The sequence below is a fragment of the Varroa destructor genome, unplaced genomic scaffold (genome assembly GCF_002443255.2).
Source record: "Varroa destructor unplaced genomic scaffold, Vdes_3.0 BEIS01000006.1, whole genome shotgun sequence".
Taxonomy (NCBI): domain Eukaryota; kingdom Metazoa; phylum Arthropoda; class Arachnida; order Mesostigmata; family Varroidae; genus Varroa; species Varroa destructor.
This window is the reverse complement of record NW_019211459.1, coordinates 32525031-32551749: the sequence shown is the minus strand read 5'-3', so window position 1 is coordinate 32551749 and position 26719 is coordinate 32525031. Positions and strand designations below refer to the sequence as shown.

Sequence of the window (26719 nt, the reverse complement as noted above, 5' to 3'; positions counted from 1 at the left end):
CAAGCACCACCACCACCAGCACCAGCACCACCACAACCACCAACACCATCATCACCACCACCACCTGTATAGAATCTTCCGTAGGGCAATTCTGTCCCTGGCGAAAGAGAATCTGTTTTGGTATCAACGCAAGCATTGCCATTTTCCGGCGATCTCTTAAACGTCGACTGTTATCGTATATATATATAGCTTTGTTCGTGAAAGAAGAATACCGCCAATCTTTAATTGTTAATTGATTTTATGCCAGTCTTTCACTGGGCTGCAAATGCGAAGGGCGCTGGTTAGGGTTGCTTTTTCTAGCGATGGCATCGCACTTTATCACCCAATTTTTTTCTATTGGTGAAAATCGGAAATTTCTAATATACAACAAAGTAAAGATTTTCAGTGAAAATAATTAAATCACTTTTTTGACGAACAAGGCTAGTGCATATCGGTTATTTCCTCATATTATTCATAAGCCTTTTACAGTATTGTATGTACGTATATAACTCTTATTATTCTCATAATTATTATTATTATTATTTCTATTATATATCGTACTGTTATTATTTTATAAGCATGGATAATTTTAGCTTGACCGAACGGTCGCCGTAGCAAAAATAGAACTGGCACTGAGTTTTTGGAGCCCTTTTACCGCAACATATTTTCTTTTATGGTTTACTTTTTCATTTTCTTTTTGTTTTTTCAACTTTATCGTCACGTTATCATAATCTGTTATTTTGAGCAGACACGCGGGTCACGCGTCGGAAGCGTACCCTACGTCTTAGCTATTGAGTCGTCCCAACTCTAACTCCTATATTATCTATATTACCACCGCCAGTGTCATCATGTTGTTACTCGATTCAACACATTTACGTACAGTGCGTCGAGCACGGCATCCGGAGCGTCCTTCTGCTCCGTGTTTGTGCGGCGGAGTCCCTCTAACAGCCATACGTCGCGGGCTTCTTCATAACATGAGAACTGTGTGTGTGTGTGTGTATATCTCTCTGTGTTTATCCGACCCTGTCGACTCATCCAAAGGAGCAATCAAGAAGGGACGGTACAATATCAAGACTAATCCGGTTCCGCACTCACACAACAGCGTTACATAGTATTAGATTAATCAGTGAGTTTGCTGTGTAGCAAGATGGCGTCCACTATGACATGGATATGCATGCTACACTTACATCCCTTCCCCCCAACCCTGAAAACGTCGTCCATAGCAGCAGCAGCAGCAGCACAATGGTGCTGATCGTGGCGCCTCTTATTGTAAAAGAAGATTTGGCTGCTCATGCTAGCAGCAATTCTGCACCTTAGAGATATATATATATATATTATAAATAACCAATATAATATCCATTATTATTCCTCCCAGTAACATTTATTATCCATCCGTCTAAGCTCTCGTAAATTACTCTCGCGCAAATCATCACGGTCTGTTTATCTCATCCTTATTCATCTCATCATTTCGTCTTCATTATCTTCATCAAAATTTTCAACAATCGATAATTGTTTTCATCAAACAGGGCAGTCTGGCAATCGACTGGCAGTGGTACAAATATATATATATATATATATATATATATATATAGATGTGTGTTCGTATTCGTTTATTCCGTGTTTTCATCGCACTGATCTATTGACTTTCCTTGGTTCTTTCTTTCTGCGCATCATCGGCGTCACGCCTTTTTCCTTAGAAATAACCAGGATGCTCAATGACGCCGTAATATCGGCCGTTATAAACAACTCCTACTTCGCTGAGCACGTGACCACCTCGTAGCGTCGCTTTGATCGTCCAATTGTGGATGTCTTTGGTCTCTTTTTCTCGTTCGAGTCGTTCGACGTCGACTATCTTCGAGCTAAGGCGTTCGAGGATGACTCCAATGTCCTTGATGGTTAGGTGCTTGTCCTGATCGACCGCTAGCTGGTCGACCAACAGCAGATAACGGTCCGCCAGCTCCTCATCGTCTTCTTGCTGACTCTCGCTCTCGGTGTCGTTGTTGGCAGGAGCTGCAGTGGCCACAGTTGACTCTGGTCGCGTGCCGGCAGCCACAGCGGGCGTGTCAATGGCAATGACGACGCCGCCACCGCCGCCTCCATCATCTCCACCACCACCAGCGCCGCTCCCGGTGGCGACAGAAGATGCGGCGGCAGCCGCAGCCTCGAAATGGACGCTTTTCGACTGCGGTAGCGGCATCCCGCCTCCACCGTGCCCGAACACCCCTGGCGGGCCAAATGCCATCTCAGGAAAGTCGACGATGGGCGAAGTGGCGGCAGCCTTATGCTGCTGCTGGTGTAACGACGAGCAATGGAAGTCACACTCAGCATGAGTATGTTTGTCGCCATGCTTCTCGCCGTGCTTGCTTTTCTTGTCCCGTCGATCGCCCCCCCGGTCGTGTCGTGTAGTTGCGTCACTGGAAGTTGCCGCCGCGGCCGCCGCTGTCCCTGCGGACGGACCTGGGCCAGGCAACGTCGCTAGTGCGGTATCCCGATCGGTCTCCCGGCCTGCACCCGTGATCCCGGACAAACCTAAAACTGGCTGTAAGCACTGCAAACCGGGTGGTTGGGGAGACTTGTTCCGACCGCTGCTGGCCGTGCTGGGTCGACTGCCACTCTGGCCCGACGCAAGCCCGCGCCCTGGTAGCACTATGCTATCGGGAAGAACTTCGATTTTGACTTCGGGCGTTCGACTGCGACGGTCCTGCGGCTCCCAGGTTAGCACGACCGTCACCTTGCCTCGGTGTTCCATGATTTTCCACGAAGGAGCTATATCGACGATATCGAGCGACCGCATGGTCTCGCATACGATTTGCGGAATAGCATTTATGGCTGTTTGTTTAGTTTTGATTTTTCAAAATAAATGTTCGTAGTACAATGGGTGAATAATTACAGGCCCAACATGGAGCGAACCACCAATAGTCCGTTACGTCCAAAATGCAGCATGCGAGATTAACAGTAAAATTGGTTAAAGATTAGCGCCGGCCGGCCATCTAAACAGCCTATGCTATAGTACGATATAGATCTAGCTTCACTTGCATTTTATAGACGTACCTAAGTAATGTATTTACAGCAAATCAATACAAAGCGTCGCTATGCATTGTTTAGCTACTGAGAAATTATTTGCTAGCATGCATGCGTGATGATAATTCAATCAGCTAATGAATAATTATCTATTCTTACCGCAGCAGCTTGCTATTACATAAGGATTTTCAAACGACACCTTCGTTTGAAGGAGTTCATTTAGAACACTGTGACCATTTGTACAGCCATTATTGTGTAAATTCAGTGTCATTCAATATCACAAGTTGAAACAAATATGAATCGACTTGCTTGTATATCTATCTAACGTACTCGGCCGCCGCTCAGGGTAGCTGACCCATTGACTAACCAGTTTTGATAGCTTCGACGGAAGGAGGCAGCCATGCCTGGCCTGGCAGCATTAATAAAAGCACCGTATCCCGAAGCAGAGATCCGAAGGTTTGTTCGTCTTCCACGTGTGTTCCGTCCGCTTCCAGAACCACTCGAACGTCCGACCTGTGAACCTAATAACGAGTATATGAGCAGGTTACAAGACGATACCGCCGTTAAGACAAACTGGACTTTAACACCTTAATGACCAGAGAGTGAGCATAGCAATTGGCCATTCGAGGTTCATACTAGCACTATCATAGACCTAGGCGGGAATAGACTTCAACCTTATAAGATAGATATTGCAGAGCCAATTCATATTCAGTATATATATATATATATACTCTCCAAAATGAGAAAAGTGAGACTTGAAGTCGAAATCGGTAAAGAGTCGTGAGTTTTTGAAGTTCGTACACTCAAACCCTCCGTATATCTAAAAAAATTACTTTTGACGCCGTATGTTAGCAATTTGTAAGTAGCTTTTCAACAAACTAATTTACCCTTCGAACGGTAAGGGTAGTTTTTAGGCTGCATCTGATTAAACAAAAATGGATACGTTTGCAAACACCAACTTTACAAACTTACATTCGATTCGAAATCTCTTAAATAATAGCAGTTATTCAGAAAAAAAAGGTGACAAGACAAGACAAAACAAGAAAACGAAATACGCAATGGCTTAGTGTTCATACAGTGGAACTGAGAAAATTATTTTGGCAGATTCACTTCTGACGTTGTCGAGGCATATCATTTTAAAAAAAAACGTATTCAAATCAAAGTACGCTACGTAATTCTCCTGTTTCCTCAATAAATATTTACCGACGATACTATCCATATGAGTCGTACCGCTGCTTAACGCCATACTTTCAAAAACCTTCAAGGTCATGGCGCGTCACAACAACAAGGCTTGTGATGACCATCCAAAGGCAACCTTCCATACTACGTTGTATGTGAAGATATTTTTTCAAAAATCGATGGCATTTTGTACTGTTAGTTCACGCTGTGGTCTGCCCTCCAGAATGATAACGATCATTTGATAAATTGCGCTCATAATTTATATTGATTGTCAATTTTCTAGTTGATTTTTCCTCTAGCTAATTTGGAAAAAAGGTCTCTTTTAAGCCCAGCGAATTTGTAATTTTCTTCCCATATAAGATTTAGTTCAGACAAAATGCTAACAAGTCATATATTATTCTACCCATGTTTTTGCAAGAGTCTTATCGGACTTTTATCTCCTTCAAAAGTAAATTTTTAATTTTTATTTTTTACAATTCGTTCGCGAACATGCAATCTCATAACATCTTTCTTCTACTTTGCCTGATGTCTGTGGTGCTTTCTAGAGTTCACGCATTATTTTTAAAAGCTGATTATTAATCCCATGATTTCTATTGTCGCTACTTTCTGTTCCACTTTTTATAAGTTTTACCTATATATTGATATGTTTTCCAAACGTTAGCATTTTTTACGAGACTCAGCGTCCGTTATGTAGGTAAGCTTTTCCTTTTCAGTGATATTTTCAGCTAGATCTACTGAGAACCCTTATTCGCCCCATCATGCGCGTACCTAAAGCGTTTCAGCCATTTTCGTCTCACTTTTGTCGTCATAGCTTGCTTACGTACCCTAGACATTAAGTACCTGCGTTTTTCATCTGGGTTGTTATCCTGTTGTGTGTTTGGTATTGCCCCGTGTGGTACGAGTACATAGAGTTACGTTATTCTTTAATGACCCGAATTGTTCGAATTCGCTGTTACTCTATTAGGCCAAGCTGAGAATTCTCTCACAAGTGCTTTGCCCATTTCCTTCTTTCTAGAGTAAACATAACTCTGTCGATGATTTTCACCGAGTCTGAGTAAATCGTCTGCTCATAACACTATCCTGTTATGGTCACCTCTGGCTGCTAAAAGTTTGCGTTGCCCACCTTCTAGCTGGTTTTTACAACCTAATATATGATAACTTGATAGTTTAGACTGGTGCACAATATATTTAGCTCGATTTTTTTCTGACAGTTTGATTCTTTTCCCTGATGTTTATACAGTCAACGTTTAAATGAGGTTGTGTTCTTTAGCTCCTTTCCTCTCAGACGTTCGCGGTACTTTGCTCGTCTGCCCGCACATCGACGTTCATCCATCGTCGATAACCAAACGTATCCTAGATCGCTCTCTTGCTTCCTCTGAGATCTCCATTGTTCCCTATGGATTGAGCCAAATAGTTCGTCGATTGTGGCGTCTCCAAACTACCTTTTCAATTTTTCATTGACGGTTCCAATAACGAAAACTGCTTACTCGGTGAGGTTATTGAATACATTTTTTAACCTTCCAATCCGTTTGGCATCCTTAACAATATTAGTTTGGATCACACTGATGGACCTTGATTATCCCTTGTTTTAGGGTGTCATTAATAATTCTAATTTCTACCTACTAAATAGATGATTAAATAATACTGGAAGACCAACTAGAGATATGAGCCATGCCTCGTTCTGCATCAACCGAAATTTTTCGAAGTTATGCAATCAATAGTGTCTTCAGTACCTTGCGGTAGGAGATAACAGAGAATGTAGCTCTTTTTCTACGTAAAGGTGAGATTATATAATCTTATTTGCTGTTGTTCCAGTAACATCGAAGGCGTTTATTCCATGGTCGCAGGCAAAATAATACCGTTCCGTGTCAATTTAAAGTCATACTCGCAACGCATCGTTCATTAAATGGCATTCCTATTTCCAAGATGCTGGCGAGCACCGTCAGTTAGAAAAAACACACGAACTGAGTTTTTAAAGAAAGCGGAACTGTATTTTAACGATTTGATATATGTACCAATAGCGGAACTTATATTTATTGTCTTATTGCCGGAATTCACACAGAATAGTTTGTTCTGCTTAAGTGCGTTGGAGAAAAAATGCGTCATAGCGCTAAATATTAAGGCCAAATTCAAGAGTATCGTTTTAAATTTCGAAATTCACGTGCAGAAATGCTGATCATCCTGCGAACGTTTCCTAGGCATGTATAAGGTCGTGCCTTATTGACCCCTGCCATAACTAAACAACTGTTTCGTCAGAGTTGCTAATATCTTTGTTCAATACCTGACTCGACGTTTTTGGAGAGGTAAACAGGATTTGATTATTGTTTATACATGACTGTTGTTCTGCCAAGCGATCCTAAGTGTCTTGTTACTACAATCCCTACGTACCCTGAACGCATACTTCTTTATATTTGAGCAACCTAGATTTTAATTCCCGATCAGACAACAGTGTTACCATTGGGTAAATGTTTTTCTCTGTTCTACAGAGATTAAAAACATATGCGACTCGATTAGGTGCCATATATGAAGGCTTAGCCCAGTAAGGATTGTTCTCCTATATAGATCTTAAGATGCTGTTCTTTAAATTTCCTATAAGCGTCAGTAATAGTGTACGGCAAAACGTGCCCTATATGTTTATACTTAATAGCCAGAACAATAGTGCTTTTAGTTGATCTATTAGAAGTATTGCTCTAAAGACCTATCCGGTTTTTGTGAGACGGGTCTGAAATTTTCTTACTCGAATCTAAACTGCTCTTCTTTTTTTCAAGTAAACTTTTAGGTACATTTAAAAACAGCACTCGACCTGCTGTTCATTCACCCATAGATAGTAATACCGGCTTTAGCCTTGCAGGCTGTACAACCACTTCATAAAGAAAAGCCGTTGTTCGAAACACGGCCTGGTTTTCTTCTGTAGATTGTGTACAATGTTCTCTCCTCATCATTTTATTTTGACGCTAGGGAATGACAGGGATATGTAGATAGATACTCACACAGATATCGCTTAGCAGCTTCGGCCGCTTATCTCTGCACTCCGTATTTTTCTGAGGACATGTTTGTGATAAATCGCTTTTCCCGCTGTTTCGCGATTGTTTTTTGCGGTGAGTGACATTATCTCCTGCTGACAAAATCTTTCAGTATCCCGTTAAGTTTCGGTGATGTAAATTTTGTATGAAAATGTGCGAAATGCGGATCTGTTATATTTACTGTCTGATATTACTCCCACACAAGTCGTCGTTTGGTAGAAGAGGAACGGCTGGCCAAAATGCAGGGATGCTATAGATAAGATGTTCGAACTTTTAACCCTATTTCTAGGCTTTTCCGGTCGAGTTGTACAGTCTTTGATCATTCTGAACTTTCTATCAAAGTACGGTTCACTCGTACTTTCCAACATCGACAACAATAGACGAGATTTACTCGACAATGATATTTACGCGCGTCATTTGTTAGAGCTGTCTTCTGAGTCGTTGCCACAACTCCGTGCTATGTTCTTTGTAGTTAAAACATTTAGTTGTTTGAATATAACGATTATCAGAGCAATTTAATTTTTGAAGTTAACATGTTACAGCACATTTAACCGTAGGTACGTATCTTGCAGATACGCAGTTTACTCCCAGTCCGAGCGCTCAAATTAAAACTATATGGACTGTTAACCTTACGCTTCTAACTTTTCCTTAAACTTTCTCTGAGTACAATTTCCTATCTGTTTGATATATTAAAAACAAGTTTTATTTATTTACGTATGAGGCCGTGGTGGTAGACAACAGCAGGGTTTCGCGTAACACTGGCTGGTATGGTCGAAAAGTGCTTTTGTAGTATTTGCAGCACGCTGCAAATATGCGGTAAGCTTCTCTTTAGATACGGGTGTTATATCGTATTTTTTTTTAAATCATAATTTGCGATCATCATGAACGTTTTGGACACGCGTTAAAAAAATAGATTCACGTGTTTAAGCTTTTTGCTTCTATTTGTCGTCGCTAACACTTCGCAACATTTATTAGCTTGTAGTGTGCTTGGCTTTTTGGATATTTCAGGTTAAAGTTCGGGTTCTGAAGTTAGTCTACAAGATCTACAAGTATATTTATTTATACAAGCTCAAAGTTATGGGTCCAGTCTAGTTTACTAAAATTGTCTGTATTTTTTTTGTCTGTCAAATTTTCAAAAGAGACTTCTAGATATCCATGGTTAGGGCCTGTGAATTTTAAAGATACTTTCCGATCAATTTTTTGGCCATAAATAAGCGAGGGTCTCCCGTGCGGCATGTCATATATATATATATATATATATATATATATATATATATATATATATATATATATATATAGTTAAGTGTATCGACCATGACCCAAATGTAAAAAACGGTAAATCCTCTACCTAGGTGAAGCTTTTACATTTCAGGAACAATGGTTTCTCATTCCTGGTCAAATGTTCATTAGCACTGAAGATGCAAAATCGATTAAACAGAACCGCTACGGCGAATGAAAAGATGACTAGTCTGTTGCAGCTTAGCATCAGCATCGAAGTCCCTTCACCCGGCAAAATATAGTGACGAAATGGCGAGAACAATATCCCTTTTCAATCAGAACGTGGAGCTTGAACAGTTTTGTTTGTAAATTTCGGGTGCTGTGGATTTTGAGTACGGTTCATTATCTTCTAGAAATACAAATCGCATGATATTTCAATAAAGCAGTTGCACAACATTGTTCAAGTAACGACTCCTAAAAATAAACATTTTTTCAGTAAATTAATAAATCAACATCCATGTATTGTATTCAGCATGATTAGGTCGCCAACACTGTCTTTACTATTGGCGGGCTACGATTGGGTTATTCGTGTTGGGAAAACGATCCAATAACGCAGCGTTTTTATGCTGTTTAGCGCTAAACTTACCGACACCTGTAGTCCCATTTCTACGATCCGTGCTCAAAATGACCGATTCTTGAAAACAGCTACTATCTTTATAGTTAGTAGATTTCGGCGGCAAAGTTCAGACTCGAATGTTTCAATCTTTGTGTTAATGAAAAAATTCTGCAAACTGACAATTGATAAGTAGTGGTGGATTTTGCGCTAATGAAGTATCAATTAAATCAATAGTCTCAGAGATTACCATAGTATTTTCAACTAAACAATACTCATTTACCATGGTAATGTCGTTTTGTACTGGATGGAGTTTTACCCTTTTTTCAGGTTCGAAAAGTGGATGTTTTTGGCGAAAAAAGTGCATTTTCGATACCTACTTAATTTGACCTTTTGCAGAAATCAAGGAGTTTTGCAAGCAAATGGTTACGATGCAAACCTTTAGGGGAGGATTATGCAAAGATACAACTCGTTCCGATAGGCCACCGAGGTCAATGAAAACTTCCCAAAAACACTTTTGAAATAAGACGGTTGGCAAAATACTCGAAGGAGCAACAAGAGAAACTGCTGGTAGAAATTGGTAGATATCTTGTTTTTATGGGATTTGTTAGGAGATTAGGAGCCTGGGCAGCCTATAAACCGAATCAAAAGCATGTGGAAACCTGATTTCTCATGTGTAACAACGCACAGCCTTAATGACAGGTTTCTAGACATCTTTGTTATGGATGTCGAAAAGCGGCGGACACGCGTCGATATGGAGCAAGAAAGAGATACGTAGTTCCAGGGCATATGCCTATGCCTAGAGTTAACCCACAATTCCATCCTAAAACAACCATGATTTACGTTTAGTATGACTAGAAGGGTCCCGCACACTGCAAAACGCTTGAGCAAAACCAGTTGGTTAACCAAAATTTGTACACAGCCCAGTTGCATCGAGTGAACTAGGCTATCTAGCAAAAAAAAACTCGAGGAACAAGGCAAACTACACATGATAAAAGAAAAGATCGTTAAGGCCGCCCTACGACGGTTTGAACGGGAAACTTCCTCTTACCGACCATATTCTCCAGATTCTACGGTTACTTCTGTTTCTTACTTACAACTCACTACTTTTTCTAATCATTGACGAATAAAGTTTGTCACAGAATATTTGACAGTCAAAACCGTCTTAAAAGCTGGCCGGAAAACTTTTTACAACAAACCTGATAATTTCTGACAGAAGAAAAATAAATAAAATGCTTAAATGATAAGAGAAAGTCGCACCATGCAAGGATGAGCAGATAGTAAATACATTAGTTGCCAAAATTCGAGCTTCCTCGCTAGATGGAAAAAACTGCTATGATGATGATGAAACATGCCATTGAACCAATACGCTGGACACAGGCCACATTTCGATGACCTGGTGGAAAAATAGGCGCGAAAGGAAAACAACGAATAGTTCTACTCGTATTGCCGCGCGTCTACAATGACGTTCAAACTGATCAAATGTGCAATTTTTATAGTTAACCCAGTGCGCAAAATACCGTGCCCTAGTTTATCCTTTAACTAAAAAACGGCAATCTCCTGCCTACAAAGAACAATAGTGATCTCATAACAACTTTTGGAAAAAAACAAGGCTTGTCTTTAATGAATTGATTTAAAGCTTGGAGGTGAACTTTTTCGATATTGTTCTCGTCTATGTTTTGAAAGTTGCTATGCAACAGAAATGCATGTTTGAGTGATCCTGGACAACGTTTCTCGCCGACAGATTGTGTGCATAACTCGCTAAACGGTCAAAATGCTGGCCTACCTAAAGACCTGTGCTTTCTCTTCCCGCCTAATTCCTTCGTTCTTCGTTTACTTTGAGATTGGTTTAAAAAAAGTAGAAGCATTCGAGTTCAATGTTCATTTCTGTCTGACTAAGTTTTATATACCGCTATAATTAATATTTTTTATAGTAGCACGGAACGCGTCGAATTTAGATGGCAGTTTGCTTAGTTCAGAGTCGCATCACATTGAGGCTACCGATTGTTAATGCTAACCTGGTGAGTATATCCCAGTTTTGTGCATCCAGCGTCAATGAGTTCTGCTAAAGTGGTAGCCATAACTGCTTTACGAATACGTCTGTCCGCACTCCACACCTTGAAGAGGCGCCGCGAACCCAGAGCCCCCTGAAATCCACAAACGTTTTGCTTAGCTGTATATTATAGCTGCGATGAAAAATCAACAAATTATTTTAGTCATAGATTTAGTTAACTTGAAAGATAGATTATTGAAGATGAGTAACAACTGAAAGGTTAAAAAGTGCTTCGAAGATTCCGGTTGTAAGCAGGTAATATAAAATTGTTCTGAAATCTGGCAGACTAATTGTCTACCATAAAATTATAATTAACACGAAAATTACCTATTTAAATGGGCGACATGCTATTACACTATTAGTAATAAGCTATTTTATAAAAATCGCTCGAAAAGACCTGTACAGTCTTGAAACTTTAGCAGTAACAGAGGACAGCATTGCGACCAAGATTTGTGGCAGATTTTGCCATTTTGAATACTCGATAGGTAGTATATAGTGGGAGGGTCTTGATGCTCCATCTATTACATTTGTACAAATATCACGGCTCGCGCTTCGTGCGCCGAAGTTCTGCTCAGAGAAATAAACTCTACGCTTTGAAGGTGAATCTGTTGTGGGAAAGGAAAAAAACGATCATCATAATGTAGACTCTGAATGAAGCTCTAATATACCTTATATATATAATTATAGTCACTAATGCGATAATATCCTTCAGATTTTCGATCATCACAGCGGTGTAGGATGCTTAGCATTCTGATTTCGTATATTGCACGATACAATCGTAAGTTTATACTAAAGAGAGCTTCTGCTGGCCAGAAAAGTCGTGAATATTTTTTGACCGGGCATCTGTTCTGGGTCGGATACAGCTTCCACAGTTTTATTAGTAATATCACACAGTGACTGCTCGAGGACCCCACAGTAATGATTTTAAGTGGGTTAAACTGTCGTTTTTACTCTCAGCCACTGAGTAGCAGTCAATTCTTATATATCTCTTTTTATTTAACTCTTCGAATGAATTTTTTGGATTGTGTGGTAGTAGAGCTATGATATTTCCATATACAGCCGATTAACGGCGATGATATACCCCTAAACAAGCCTTGAGCACTTCTCTCGGAAATATATCATATGTAAGTTTCGATCGGAAAACGTGATTAGATTTTTATATTCAGTATAAAATGAATGTTTAATTCTACTTCAACAATGTCACTCAAATGAAAGAATAGTTATGCATACATAGAGAATAATCTAATTATTTTAAGTAAAATAGAAAAAATCATGATCTCTTTGGCGTTATACTTAATTAAAGTGACCATCTTCCCTCTGTAAGTTGGAAATTTAATTTCGCCTTATAAGTTTAAGCATATACTCAGAAGGGAGTTTGGGTTTCAGTATCGCGTTTCTTTATTTGGGTTTCTTCTTCACCTAGTTAAACATACCTTACGGAATAAGTCCAGCGATCTATTCGAGTAGACATAGATTAAGCAAGCTTCTGATAAGGCCATGATGTTACATAGCCCTTTCTCTAAAAATGCGCTTAGATTGCTTCTATCCGGGAGAAGCGGAAAGTGTTTACCGTGTCATCTTTCCGATACTGGATATCCGTGAGCGCGAGAGAGAGAGAGAGATTATTGATCATTCTATAACAACCCACTACGATCATGTTTACGCATCTAAACAGTACATCGCCCCTGACCAAGGGCCAAATGCGTTCAAAATCAGCAAAGTACAGTATTCTAACGTGTAACTAACGCCTTCATAGTACTGAACAAAAAAATTATTTTTACCAGAAAGGCTTGGTTTCCTTTAGACGCAACGTAACTTTCTTCGAAGAATATTTGACATAAAATACCGAAAAACATAAGGATTTTAACTAAGAGAAAAAATCTGATAACTTGACTAAGGTAATTAGCTTCTAAACCTAGTTTTTGATAAAGTTCACAAGAAAGCTTTGAATTTTTAGCTTGGCCCGAAGAATTTGTCGTAACTCAAGCATAATTCGTGACTGATCTATGCATTATTTCTAAATAAGATCTAAGTACACCATATTTACCTATTCTTTATATGACTTGCAATCTTATCTATTAGTAGTGGATAAGATCGCGCTTTGGACTGTGCGAGATATTTGCTGGCAAATCAAAATCGCTTTTCATAAGCGCGGGCATGTTTGAATTCAACAACACGACTGAGTCGATATTTTTGACATTATTGTATATGATTCTCTTTATACAATCTCTGGGCGCATGTTATAAGTAAAAGATGTTACAAGAAGTTACGATTTCTTTTTATATTATCTATATGCCACGACTATATGTGCACGTATAGTGTCACCGATCCGTTGCCCTCGTATGACACAACGTCTATTTGTCGAGACCAAGAGATTGTGATTCTGTCATTGTTGTTATGTCAACATACATCTAACAAATAAATTATGATTGGTGACACAGGTGACATTAACCGCAGCGAATTAATTTTTTTAATATATTTTATCGCATTTTTTTTATATATTTTACATACAACAAATAAGTTATGTAGATGTAGGTGTATTGAACGAGGGCTGCTGAACACTATAGTTGGCATATTTTAAAAATACCACAAATACATTATAGAATTTGAGGATCAATGTGCGTGTGTATCGAAATTAGAAGGACGAATATAAATATTACTTATATAATATTTGTATTCGTATTTATAGAATAGAAACACGACGAATATCACTGTCAGTTCTGAATCGGGAAAGGGACATTCGCATTACATGTTTCCGGCCCAAACAAACATACAGCTACATATGACTACAGTTCGCCATCGTAAGGTCATGCATGGTGTCCTCACTTGTCCTGTTTGGCCCATCCTATCCTCAGATATCCGCTTGCCCTTTCTTCTATTCGTTCGTTTGTCATCCCCTTCCGTACTCACTGACACAAGTTTACTGTTGCTTGTCATCACATTATTGGATCGTCCTTCAGTACCTCATAAAAAAAGGTTTCCGTCATCAACGTGACTAAGCCAAACCATCTGCGATATCTTGGTAAGCTAACTTGTGGCGCTCCACCGCTACCACAACGTACAATACACATTACAACGACATGCTTGCCAGAGGTCGCCTTGGCCATGCTTCAATAACCCAGTGCCTACCAGACAAAGGCCAATGGGTACGACGCTACGCCAACTGTATTGCCACAGAACAACATAGAAGGAAGAGAACTGGACTATGATTCAGTTCAACGATACCCCTATTGACTGGTCTGATTAAAACACTGCTTTGCCCGCCCACGAGTTCGCCTCATCGTGATCCACCTGAATCATCTGAATCGAATATGATACCGAATCAGTTTTTCTATTTACCTTTCTTAGTCTCCTTTTTTTTTTGTTTCCCTGACCAACGTCAACGAACTCACCTCCGCCATGTGTGGGGTATCAGGATCGGCTGGTACCGTGCGAGTCTTCTGATCGGCTCTGAACTATCGCCACAGATTCCAACTTCTTCTATATTCTTGTTCTTGATGAGGATCCGGGTGATGTGCACACACAGGCAAACAGACACCCTAACTCACTCATACATTAACACACAGTAAGAGGCACAGACAAAGATCAGACATCAGACATCCATACGTACTATTCTATTCCACTCGATTCTCACGCAGACACCCATACAAACTCGATGGCGCGATGAAGTGAGATTAATGATTTAGAGGAGGCAGAATAGGCTGATGATGTCGATGAACTCAGAGAGGTGACACGGTGAAGACAGAGGACGGGAAAGGGGATTCGTGACGACTGCAACTCGAAGAACTACTCCTGTTCAGTGTCGTTAGGTTCCGTTAAGGTTGGTGCGTTGTCATCGTTAACGAAACTATGCATGGTCTAGGTGGTAGTGGGATGTTCGTCAAGGGCGCCACTGCCGCCGCCCCGTGGCCTACATTGGATATATTAACCAGCCAGCTGCTAGTACAGGGAATGATGACACACACTGTCAGACGAGACCTACACACTTAGCCCATCGGTCCGTTTGCACGAAGCTGCTATACGCGTTGCCGCTGTCTGTAGTGGTAACAGCTGAGGCAACTGGCTTAGCTTGCGTGCGACCACGTACTGTTCTATCGTTAGCTTTCGCAGTCGTCACAGTACCATGGTGTCGCTTTTGCCTCTGTCGACGCTAGCGAAATTGGACGTCGAGTTGGTTGGTGTTCAGCGTCGCGTCTATCTCTAATGGCGACGGCGGCGACGTCGATCGGCTACCTTTGCTTCGTAGAATTCGTTTTATTTATTCGTGGGCGTGGGCGTAGGTTGTTACTATTGGCGTGGGCGGCGGGCGGGCAAGCGCGTCCTTCGTCGTCCTGACCGCCGCCATCCCTCCTGTGTCTCACTGTCCTCCGCGCACCCTTGCCGTGTTCTCGTTCGTTTCCTCTCGTGTGTATCCCAGCCAGCGGCGATCCGCTCTGGTCTGCTCCGCTCCTATCCGTTCGGTTAGGTTCGGACCGCTCTTCTGGCTGCGCCTTCTGACTTCACTCTCGCTGCTCCGTTCCCCGCTCCTGATGCTCTCTCCGTGCCAGAGACTGCACTAGTGGCAGCAGCAGGAGGACGAAGGGGGTGGGGGGGGAGAGCTGGTGAAGGCAGGACAACGAGAAAAACAGCAGCAGGAGCACTACCACCACTACTACCAGCCACAGCCACCGTCTCCAGACGGCCTCGTTCGGCGCGGGAAATGCTGTATTCTCTCCTTCACCGTCACGCCTTACCCCTCTTTCTCTCAGATCTGTTTCCCTCCTCACCCTCTACTGAACAGGCGGACAGACGAATATACAGACAGATACACAAGCAAAGATGCCTCTTACATCGTTTTGTCCCTTGCCCCGTCTCGTGAGGGAAAGGGCTATGGAACACGACACTACGACGATTGCTACCAAGAAACACACGGAAATAACACTGCGGTTAAGCCTGTACAACACCACGGACTGCGGCTCCCCGGCTGCCGCTAGTCACAGGCAAACTAGCTAACGATCCACGCTTAGCATGACGCGCGGCGAACAGCTGCGCACGAACGCCACCAGCAGCCCGATGATCGACAGGAACGAGCCAAACCGAAGTAAACTAGAACCGAGAACGAAACCAGCACCAGGACAGCTGAACTGCAAAAAAATAAACAAGGGGAAGCAATAGGATAGTGGCACTTTTAAGTGGGCCTGGCTTGTTTTGTCCCCTGATTGGCTTATTCTCCTTGTATTGCAAGAGTCTTTTCGGGTATTACGGCCTCATATGGTTGACTGACCCCCACCACGAAACGAAGTGTGTTTACGCCCGGATTCGAACCTTGACCATAACGTGTCTCTAAGATCAGTAGGCAACTACGTTACTGACAAAACTATCACAGGGACTACGGTTACGAGCCTAGACGCCCTTAACAGCACTCCCTGTTAATTAGGCCTTTTTAGCTGTTGCTACTACTACCGTTCCTTTATCGCCGATATCCTTAGTATACTAGTTTTTATCCTTGAAGTCACATTTCTCCTAGGTTTTCTCTCTTCTGTTTCAACCCGCAACTTAGTGTAGTTCCTGAAACGCAACACATCCATAAATTAAAATACTGTAACTTTCTTTGTAAGATCGATTATGCAAAGTATTGTGTTATGTTTTATTTCGGGAGTACCGTGTGTAACAGATCGAAACGCAGAAACAAAATTACCTTTAAAAACGGTACTATCGACGATACACATAGAAGGCTCTTGGCAAAATCAATCCCTAATGAAAACTCCTAGTAGTTTTAATTCCGTTTAAGATAGAACTTCTGACTAGTACTTAGACTCAGAAAAGGTGAACTAAACTCTGTGTATAGCTGAGGTACTTGATTCCTAACTGCCATGGCGTAAATGGCTGGCTGCCAACCAGCGTTGCTTTTTAATTCGCTGCATTACGTTAGTAGGATTCTTATATATTATATAACTCACTATTTAGAATGCGTTTAGTTTATGTTTCATCTTCTCGGCTTATTGCCCCGCTGTTACACTTATAAACGATGAAATCAACCACTTTTGCTACATCGGGTGCATGAAGTTTCTTTTCACCCTCAAAAATATTCTCGTCAATTCGACTTTATAAGTAATAAAGTTTTTTTTAATTAAAAACTTTGCACCAGTTTTAAAAAGAAATAGAACACTTTGTAGCGTCCCATATATATATATATATATATATATATATATATATATATATATATATATGTTGAATATTGGACCCTTTCTAAAGTTCTCTAATTCCACTTCGCTACTTCCAGCTGACAGCTGATAGTAAAGATTTTACTACTTTCTGACTGATATTGGAAAATTCAGATTTGCGTAGTGAGTTTTTCTAACAAAAAAAAAAAGACTAATATCTTCTATGGCGGGCTTCTTACTCAAGAATAATTAATCGTTCCTTTAATACTACTGTCATAAACGTTTTTAACAGAAAATTAATAATAATGCGTAAAGTTTGAACTCTTGAAACTTATTTGAACAAACTGGCATATACGTTATACCTCTCTTTTTCGCACACGAAATCCATTTTACGACATTTAAAGACGACTCAAAGCTACATATGTTTAACATCATGCCAAAATTAAAGCGAAAAATCGAAATATCGACGCCACTATGTAACTTTTATTATTATTTTTAAAAAAGTTAAACTGTCAAGATTCATCCTCGTTGTTTGGTTCGTACTTTTGTTTACCAGTAAGCCCATCGTTTTACTCAGCCATTAAGTTCTGCACACCATACTAACCTAGTAGCCAGCCATTGATTTAGCTAGCGCTGGCAATTAAGAAGCAGTCTTTTGCCTTTCAGTAAGTTTCTTGATAAATATGTTCTTGTTTTGAAACTGATACACTTAGTAGACCCAATAGAGTCTTAGTTTAATTTTAAAATTTATGATATGATGGTAGTTTTCCGGCGGTATGTCTCCAACGAAGTTCATACATTTCCAGAAGTCACCATATCATATCACATAAACCGGATCAGATCCGTGTATTACCGATAAAAGAAAAGGCCTCATAAGGCAAACCAGCTATGCCTCATAGAAGGCAAGAAAAACGAATAGCAGAAAATCATTAATAGAACCTGGATTGATATTTAAAACAAACATTTAAATGTATCTAGGCGTGCCCTTAGAAGCACTGCATACTGGTTGGTCGATTATGGCAACCGACGTTAACGACACTACATCAGCACAGTGGTCCTGAACTCGCTGTCTAATGTTGCCACTCTTGCCTCTACTGTTTTGTTTCTCATAGCGACCCACAATTGTATGGCTAACGAAGTCATTTTGGCTTTACTACCGACCCAAGGGTTAAGAGTCGCTCCACAATTCTGACCCATTTGAAGAAATATATATTTAGCTACTTACGTGATCGCTATCAACTGCACCGTTGACGATTGTCGGCTACAGTACATTATAGGAAATAATGTAGGCCAATTAAGTAATGAAACCTGTTCATCTTAAGAATATTGAATGCGGGGACCTTGGCCTATTTTCGAATGATTTACATGCTGGATGAAATAGAACTCTTAAGTTATCACTTGCATTATGATACATCTGAAGCAGAAAAATGCCGACGTAATTCTAGAAAACTGTGCTTACTTTCTGCATGCGAAGCGCAGCCGCCTCTTATAATGCGCTATTGTTCCATACATTCACATTCAACATAAAAGGCATAATACTTATGCAACTTCTTTGATGGAATAACCCTTTTGAAGAAACGCGGACCTTTGAAAATTGCTGAAACGTTCCAAATCTAAGGATTGGAACATAATGCATTTATATCGTGCCATTGATATCTACATCCCACATTTGTATACGGCTTACACGAAGGCTTCACCTTATATATCTTGTGACTTATATTTCAACTAAACCTCTATGAAGTGGCCAAATGAAGAACATTCTCCTTGAAGACTTCGTTACATTGATTGATTCGATATGAATGTCCAACGATATTCGATATTATGTCCAACGCTCAGCGAACGGCTTGCAACTACTTCAAATATGCCACTTGTCTACATCAATTCTTGTCGTTGGATAAGATTTTCGTTCCGAAGAATGAAGTTTTGGAGGCATAACTAATGGATTGCGCCATGAGACTCTGTAGGGCATTTTAACCAGGCCACAGCATTACACTGCGTACGTCCTTTCCTACACCTTCAGGATTGGAATTCAAGTTTCCGACTTGCTTATTCCTATAATCTACGAGAAACTTTTTCCATCCGTGTAGTTTCAAGTAAACAAAATTGGTTTTGGTTTTTTTTAATGCGGTGCTCTGCACTCGACGTACCTTTCAGCAATAAGGGTAAATAATACTAAAAGCATTCAATAGTACATTAGCGGTAATTGCAGATTAGCCATTGCTTCTACAGCACTCCTCAATCTAGCTGCAAACAAAGCAATAATGAAAATGTGAATGGGTCATGGCTATTTCTGAGTTGCAAGCACTAATCTAGGCCCGCCATGGCCCCATAGGCCCACTTTCAGCCAAAATCGGCAGTCGTTGCTGTTGTTATTGGACCAATTGCCGGTTCCGGACAGGACTGCAAAATAAGCCAATAACAAAAGGAGCCTCGGAAATGCACGCTATCAAGCGGATGAAGCATTCCTTGACTTGAGAGGATGTTGAACCAATTCATATTTGAAAAGATGAGCAGCTCGGGAGGCTTCCCCCAATAGGATCCTCCACCTACCGCTTCTATCTCTGACACGAGCACGAATCGAAAATGAGGCGGCTAATACAGTCGTACTCTATACAGGCATCTCTCTCTCTCTCTCTCTCTCTCTCTCTCTCTCTCTCTCTCTCTCTCTCTTTCTTTAAATATATGACCGATGATCAGGACAGGGTATAAGAAGAAAATATTGGAATATACTAAATTGCTTAGAAAGGTAATTTTTATGCCTATATAGGACATGAAATTAGACACTACAGCACGTACTAACATCGTAAAAGAAAGTCCATTGAAACTTCAACTTTTCTCCTGGTTTATTTAGTATATAACGTACACACAGTGCTCTTTTGGGCCGAAATTATCCAGTATGACATGCACATCGATGGTTGGTAAGTTGACATCATTGGAGTTTTATGGACTGTTGGGTTTAATTTTACGTTCGCTTCCATTAGACACTTGTGTCGGATTTATTCGGACGTTATTCCTGATTTATTAGTACTATATTACTCTAATTGTTAGTTTTACCCTATCGTTATAGAGCTTTGCCGTATTAAGTATATTTTCGTTGCTGATACTGTGAAATGTTTGGGAAACATAGCACACATATTCTTGTATTTTGCTGACCCAGCTGAAACACCTACGTTTTACTACAGCCCAAACGCAATCAATAAATAAGCGAAAAATATTTCCCCTTAATATTAAACACCAAGCATCTATTTTCTCATACTCGCTATTTTCCAACTTACATTTCATTTCTTTCTATCCTGATGTCGTAGCCGAATGGAATGCTGAACCGCTAATAGATAAAACCATGGAGAATATTTTACTCCTATAGGGGATCAGGCCTGCTAATGTTGACCAAGAAGAACGTACCAAAAAGGGCCTTAAGATAATTATTACATTCGTGTCAAGTTAACATTGACGTTATAATATGCCATTTTGCTGGTGCGGCTGAGCTTCGAAAAAGGCCATTATTAGTTCAAAAGGTCCAAGCAGAATAAAATAGAGAACAATCCGTAAATTCGATGCTACTGCTCCAATGACTATCGATTAGCATAAATGGGAATAAATGGATCAGATAAATGAAATGAATAAATCATTTACGCGCATATGGCACTGCTTTAATGGTCACTCCGTTGAGAGCAGAAGCCAACACAGCACTTCACTGAACGTATTGGACGAAAACTTTTGTGCGACTGTGGCCAGCTTTTTCGTGCAGAGTAGATCATGATTTATTGACTAATGAATAGTTTTCGATGACATTATTCTGGCAGTGCAATGTAGTCAACCGTTGGCGTGTTTTAACTAAGTGTATGATGGCGAATAGTGCTGATTTGTACACATTTAAATTTAAGAAATGTTCGCGGGGTAGCGTTTAGCATATTTTCTAATCGGCTGACCATTTCGATTCGGCGACAATTTCCACTCGTTGAATACGGTGTAATTTTTATTTTATCTTTTCGTTGATAGATGAAGACTGAAATATAGAGGGCGTTCGAGTCAAATGACGTTCAAACGTGAACTAAACTTTTAAACCTAATGTGCCCCATTTATAGTGAAGGTGCACACTATTGGATTAACTGCTCACATTTATCGACCCACCAGCAATGGGTGTGCTCGATAGATTCGAACAGAGAATTTACGTCGTAATATTTATTTTATGTTACGTAATATTTATAAATTATTACGTTGATTTAATTTATTAAATAGGTTATTTCACATCAGATGCTGCGCACCTGCGGGAAAGAGAAAATTACGTTCTTGGCTTGCCATGGCCTTTCAGATACAAATCTTGGCGAAAACAGAAGGTATTAATTACTTCGTCAAGTCAGTGTCACACTTTCATTCACGTCCAATCGCTTGCCCTCAAAATTCTAGCGAATTCCAGCGTAGCGCATCGACTATAAGTGAGGTTCATAAGTTAAAATCGAACGATGTGAAGTTCAAGCCTTTTAATGAAGAAAGAAAAAGCAACTTTTATGGGTCCTGCCATTGCCATATAATGAGATCATTTCCTGTGGGCGTTGCCTATATTATGTTTTATTTCTACCAAGTTCTTTATTTAGCTTGATGAGTTCTATCGAATGATTTTCTACGTTTATTGTTCAAGCAATTCGTTTTGGTTTATCAATGGCTTTCCAAATCAGCGTATTCTTATCAGTCGGACACTGCAAAAGCGAAAGTACCGAAAATGTAAGAGATGCGGCTTTTGCGCAATAGTTCAAAAATTAAGCGGTCCAGGTAATAATTCTTTATATAATCAAAGTTATAATATAATAATAATAAGACCAAATTATAATTCGAATTATTAAATAAAATGCGCAGCTAACGTAACCTAACAAGTGCAGAAGTTTTTTATCAAATTAAAAATAGACCAATTTATTTGTACCCATCGGAACATGTTATTTTCATGATAGCTAGACAGAGGTATAGAGCACGATTATTGTTCTATGGATGGTTTTAAACACTTTTACTTTGACAGACCTATTAGATCTGTCTGCATTTTTCTTACGCGAGACCAATATACGGGAACTCGAGTTCGCATCCCATGAACAAAAACTGATATTTAAATATTCCAAATAAGAGTCTGAATCGAGGCTTTTGAATCGACGTGTACTCGTCGCGTGAAGCTATGCGACTAGTCTTACCCATATATGAATGTTTATCCTCCCCCAAAGTCGAGGGCTTTACCAAATTTTTGGGGTAGCTCGCGGAACAGCCCTAAACAGCAGTGGCTGAATAACACGTACACGAGGTAAAATATCAACAAAATATTTTTAGTATAGCTTATCTTGTTTTTTCATATAATGCACTAATTACCTTTATGAACTAGTTTGTTTTTTTTTATTAAAAAACCTGGTTTATACAGTTATTTAGGTATTTGATAGAGTTATTATAAATTGAACGAATTATTATACAATGCCTTCGATGTAACCTTAGACCATCCACCTACGTATTTCAGGTGATGCACAATTTATACAATCTATTTATATACACGCTATGCCGAAATGTTAATCATTATCCTTAAGGCTTGCTTGAGATCGGTAAGCACAACCATTGAAATCAGCTAAACCCGAATCTGCTTCTAACACACGACAGGAAGAAAGTATGCTTTCGTATTCAATGGTCTACGTTTCGCACATCCGTCCAAAGCCGTTCAGATCTTACCATCTGTCCAGAATCTTCCAGATAGATTTCCCGTCCAGCTTGCGCTCCTGTTTTTCCCGCCAAGATCATTGAACAGTGCACCACTCGAAAAGTTTTTCGTTACAGATTTAATACGCTTCTCGGGTGAACTACACGTATTTCGCTAAGCAGACAGTCAAACACGAATAATACATAACCGTCATCGCCAACTGGTTTTGAAGGTTGAATTATATAACTGTGAACACTACTCTATGTAATTGCTACTGTGGCCTGATTAGGCAAGTAGTTATTTATTCTGTAATAAGTATTGTCACGGAAATTCAATTTTGTTTTTCACCGATAATATTACAGTGGCTGTGTCCACTGGGAGCATCTGACAGGCCATATATAATTAGCGGGTATACGAATGACTCTATTGCACGATGACTGGGGACGCGTCTAATTGTATTGGCTACCGATTTTTTCCGCATTGGATGGGGCAAAGGGACAAGAATTTCACACTATGATATAGTAAATACTTTAAACTTCATCACAACTCACTATGTGTAAGTGGACATTCTGCCCTATATCTTGTATTGTTAGATTTGTAAATGTTACTTAGCGAATTCACGCGTAACACGTACAGAAAACTTCACGAAGGCATTTTGTTCCGCAAGCAGAAAACATATCACTGAAATATCAAGAGAATGATGGCACAAATCAATTCCAGCGTATCGTGAAAGGGACAAAAGGCAAAGTGACACTGGTTCTTCCAAATAGGAATTCCTAACCGTCACCGAAACTTTTCCCCAAACACATAGATATGTTTATTTATACTAATTAAGTATATATTCGTTAAGTAGAATTAGAATGTGCTTCAGAAGCAAACGGTATTGAAGTGCAGAGACATTCATTTATTAAGGTCTCAATTCATCACTTCTATCTGATAAACGCTGAGTTTGTATAGCACAAGTTAGCTTGTTTAACATAAGGTAAATTCGGTGTTCGTCGTTAGATATCGCGTTGAAAAAAGAAGATAAAAAGTATTTTTCTTACTGTGTGACGTTTTCGACACGGACGGAATGGTCCCATGAAATCAATTGTTACGTTTCGTAAAAAGCTACTCTTTGCTAATCTTTAGATAAACTTTTTTCATAACATAGATTTTTCGAATGATCTAGGTTTCACTTCGTGGTGCACTTCTAAGGTAGAAGCAAACAGCGCAACAGCGTTGTCACATATTGAAAAAATGAACGTATCAAGTATTTGTTTCAATTTACAGTACATCTCGTGTTCTGGGCCACGCTCAGGACATTAAAGCTAGATATTTTAGCGGGTTGAGATTAAGTCGTTTGAAAAATAGATACTTCATTAAAATTCAAAGTCACTGTCATCAAAAATAAAGTTAGCGATAATATTTATGTGAAGCCCAACGGCAGGTCGGTTTATGGACATGATTTCTTTCTCTCGAGATTCTTACATTATTATATATAAGCAGCGCAAATTATGTTTTCACGCGAATATTACAAAGTGTTCAACTATGATTGATGCATCCCCTTCAGGTAATGAGAGGTACTTCCCAGTTCGGTTCTATAGACAAATATCGAGAACTAAATTGATTAGCATCAACAAAAAGTAGAAATGAATGAATAACGAGACGCGGATCGACGTGCAACGGAATATTTTTTCGACCTAAAAAAAATCACTGTTATTAGAAACTATCAAAGCCGATCGATTTTCTAAACGCACAACCATTTTCTGTTCAGCTTTGGCAATTTTTTCTAAGCGTTACGTGTATTTCGAGTATTCCACATATAGAGACACATAATTCTTTTCAGTCCCATACGAATAAAGGCTGCAAACCAGAAATTACTGAGTACACTATTAATAACGATGCTCTGACAGCAATTAGATGACAAGGCTGTTTTCTCTAAAAGATTTGTACTATGCTGTGAAGATTAGTATACTCTCTAAGCATTTCTTGCAAGTCCGATATGGTTCAAAACCATAATTCGTTACTCAACTTTGCTGGCGGCTAATGGAGAGCGAACACCTCGTTCGATTATGATGACTATACGCGTCCATTTATGAAAAACGCTTTCATAGAGTCCACTTGCATTGCTTCGAATTCACTGCATAAGGTCAGATATTTTAAGAGCCCAACACTTTCTAGCATACAGATATACACTTGAGTAAAAGTAGAGAATTCGCGGTTGAGGCCATTTTGAACTTCCCCAGAACAACGTTAAAAGTACGCCTCCACTCTATATATAACCGCGTTCAGTTGATATGCTTAGAAATCGCTTGAGACATCTGTTAAATAACAACAGTGAAAATACGATACTCACCGATTGTCAAAATGAACATCTCAGTGAGGTGAAATATTATTTCATGAGATGCAAATGGAGAGAAGAACTAAAGGAACCTGTTAGTATAAAGTTAGGTACCATGATTGACCTTTTAATAAAATTTAGTGAAATATTAACCACTGAGCTGTAGCACGTATTTGCCACATCACCTTATAATACTAAAAGTTCCATGATTTCTTTTGCAGACACAAACAAATTCAGAAATGTACGTTCGAAATCCATCGTTCACGGCTATTCCACGTTCACACGTTTCAGTATTGGGGCAACACTATTTAGTTACGCGCCTGTATCAAAAGAGCTCATTGAAATCGCCGAAACCGTTTGCAGGTTTTAACTATGATTTGGTGTGGGAGAAAAAAGCGCGCCCAGAGCAGACGACAATCGCGTTACTCGATCGGGCCCCGCGCAACATCACGAATATCGAATAGATCGGCGAAAAACCGTATCCCGTTTGGTCGCAGACAACTTCCGCAGCTGAATCTCTAGCACAGCCGGTTCAATTTCCGCCATACGACACAAAGCTATAACGAAATCTAGATTGAATGATATGATATACTGAAGAATTAAAGCGTCAGCTGCTATTGTGAGCCGAGAGGTCTCGTCAAAGAAACTGTGAATGGCATTTCAATGTCAAAGTCAATGACTCCATTCCAAGTAGATACATCTGAATGTTTACCGTATATCAAAAACATCTATTGCAATATGTAATGTATATGACAAAGTTATGAGGTGGTATCCACTTCCTAGAATCCAACGAATCTTACTTACGATTATTTGGCAGTCAATGCAGCCTTAGATTAGTTCACAACGTTCTTAACACCTAAATGGAATATATGCATTTTAGGGTCAGATTCAAACAGGTCATCTACATTTATTATCTAGACCTGCGCATCAAACGATATACTTTTAATAACAACAGTACAAGGATAATTTGAGTAGTTTCGCTCATGTAGATGCTTAAATTTAAGCGAGAAGCAAACTACAGCTTGATTTTCGTTGAAATTATATATATATTCTAAAATACTATATTTTAAAGTACATTCATCTTAGTTTTTATTTCTGTGTGCCCCCAAGGACACTCTAGATATAATAGGTTAAACACGAGATTACAATATAACCGTTATAGAGTTTTTCTACGATCAGCAGAAAGTACAATTTTCTATAGATGGACAAAGTAACCCGTGATTCTATAACAAAATATTCTTTAGATAGAATTGACAACCATGTATACTCAGTATCCAGAAGGCTACGGATGTCTTTTTGTTAAGCGTCATGCGTTGTCTTCAATCATTTTGGAATAAATGAATGATTCACGACCACTCACGAGGAGTTGAGAAAAAAAGGACAGATTATCGTGCAGCGGTGGCGGAAGGTTGTACTTGAACAGCGCTAGTGTAGCGATCTCGCTTCACCCTAGAAAGGTCTTCCCTAAACTCCCTGCGGTACCCTCTCCCATGAGGTGTACG

The 26719-nt window shown here is 39.8% G+C and overlaps 2 protein-coding genes across 14 annotated transcripts; both read right to left on the bottom strand.

Annotated features, from left to right (window-relative positions):
* Positions 1-16: 16 nt before the first annotated feature.
* Positions 17-26710, bottom strand: LOC111253260 (uncharacterized). 13 transcript variants are annotated; one of them, XM_086992993.1, is made up of 8 exons: positions 26578-26710; positions 26022-26073; positions 16529-16633; positions 14479-16209; positions 12520-12674; positions 11052-11180; positions 3368-3521; positions 17-2808 (listed from the first exon to the last, which is right to left on the bottom strand). In XM_086992993.1, the coding sequence occupies exons 5-8, from the start codon at positions 12583-12585 to the stop codon at positions 1673-1675; spliced, it is 1485 nt and encodes a 494-aa protein (XP_086849119.1). In that variant the 5' UTR covers positions 12586-12674; positions 14479-16209; positions 16529-16633; positions 26022-26073; positions 26578-26710; the 3' UTR covers positions 17-1672. The 13 variants fall into 13 exon arrangements, with proteins under 13 accessions (XP_086849119.1, XP_086849120.1, XP_086849121.1 ...); XM_086992994.1 differs by having other exon boundaries at positions 26476-26608; XM_086992995.1 differs by lacking the exon at positions 26022-26073 and having other exon boundaries at positions 26578-26700.
* LOC147755139 (uncharacterized) lies at positions 21247-25218 on the bottom strand. The gene is made up of 4 exons (XM_086993013.1): positions 24909-25218; positions 23529-23575; positions 22927-23068; positions 21247-22493 (listed from the first exon to the last, which is right to left on the bottom strand). Exons 1-4 carry the CDS (start codon positions 24967-24969, stop codon positions 22480-22482), a joined length of 264 nt encoding a protein of 87 aa, XP_086849139.1. The 5' UTR covers positions 24970-25218; the 3' UTR covers positions 21247-22479.
* Positions 26711-26719: the final 9 nt, after the last annotated feature.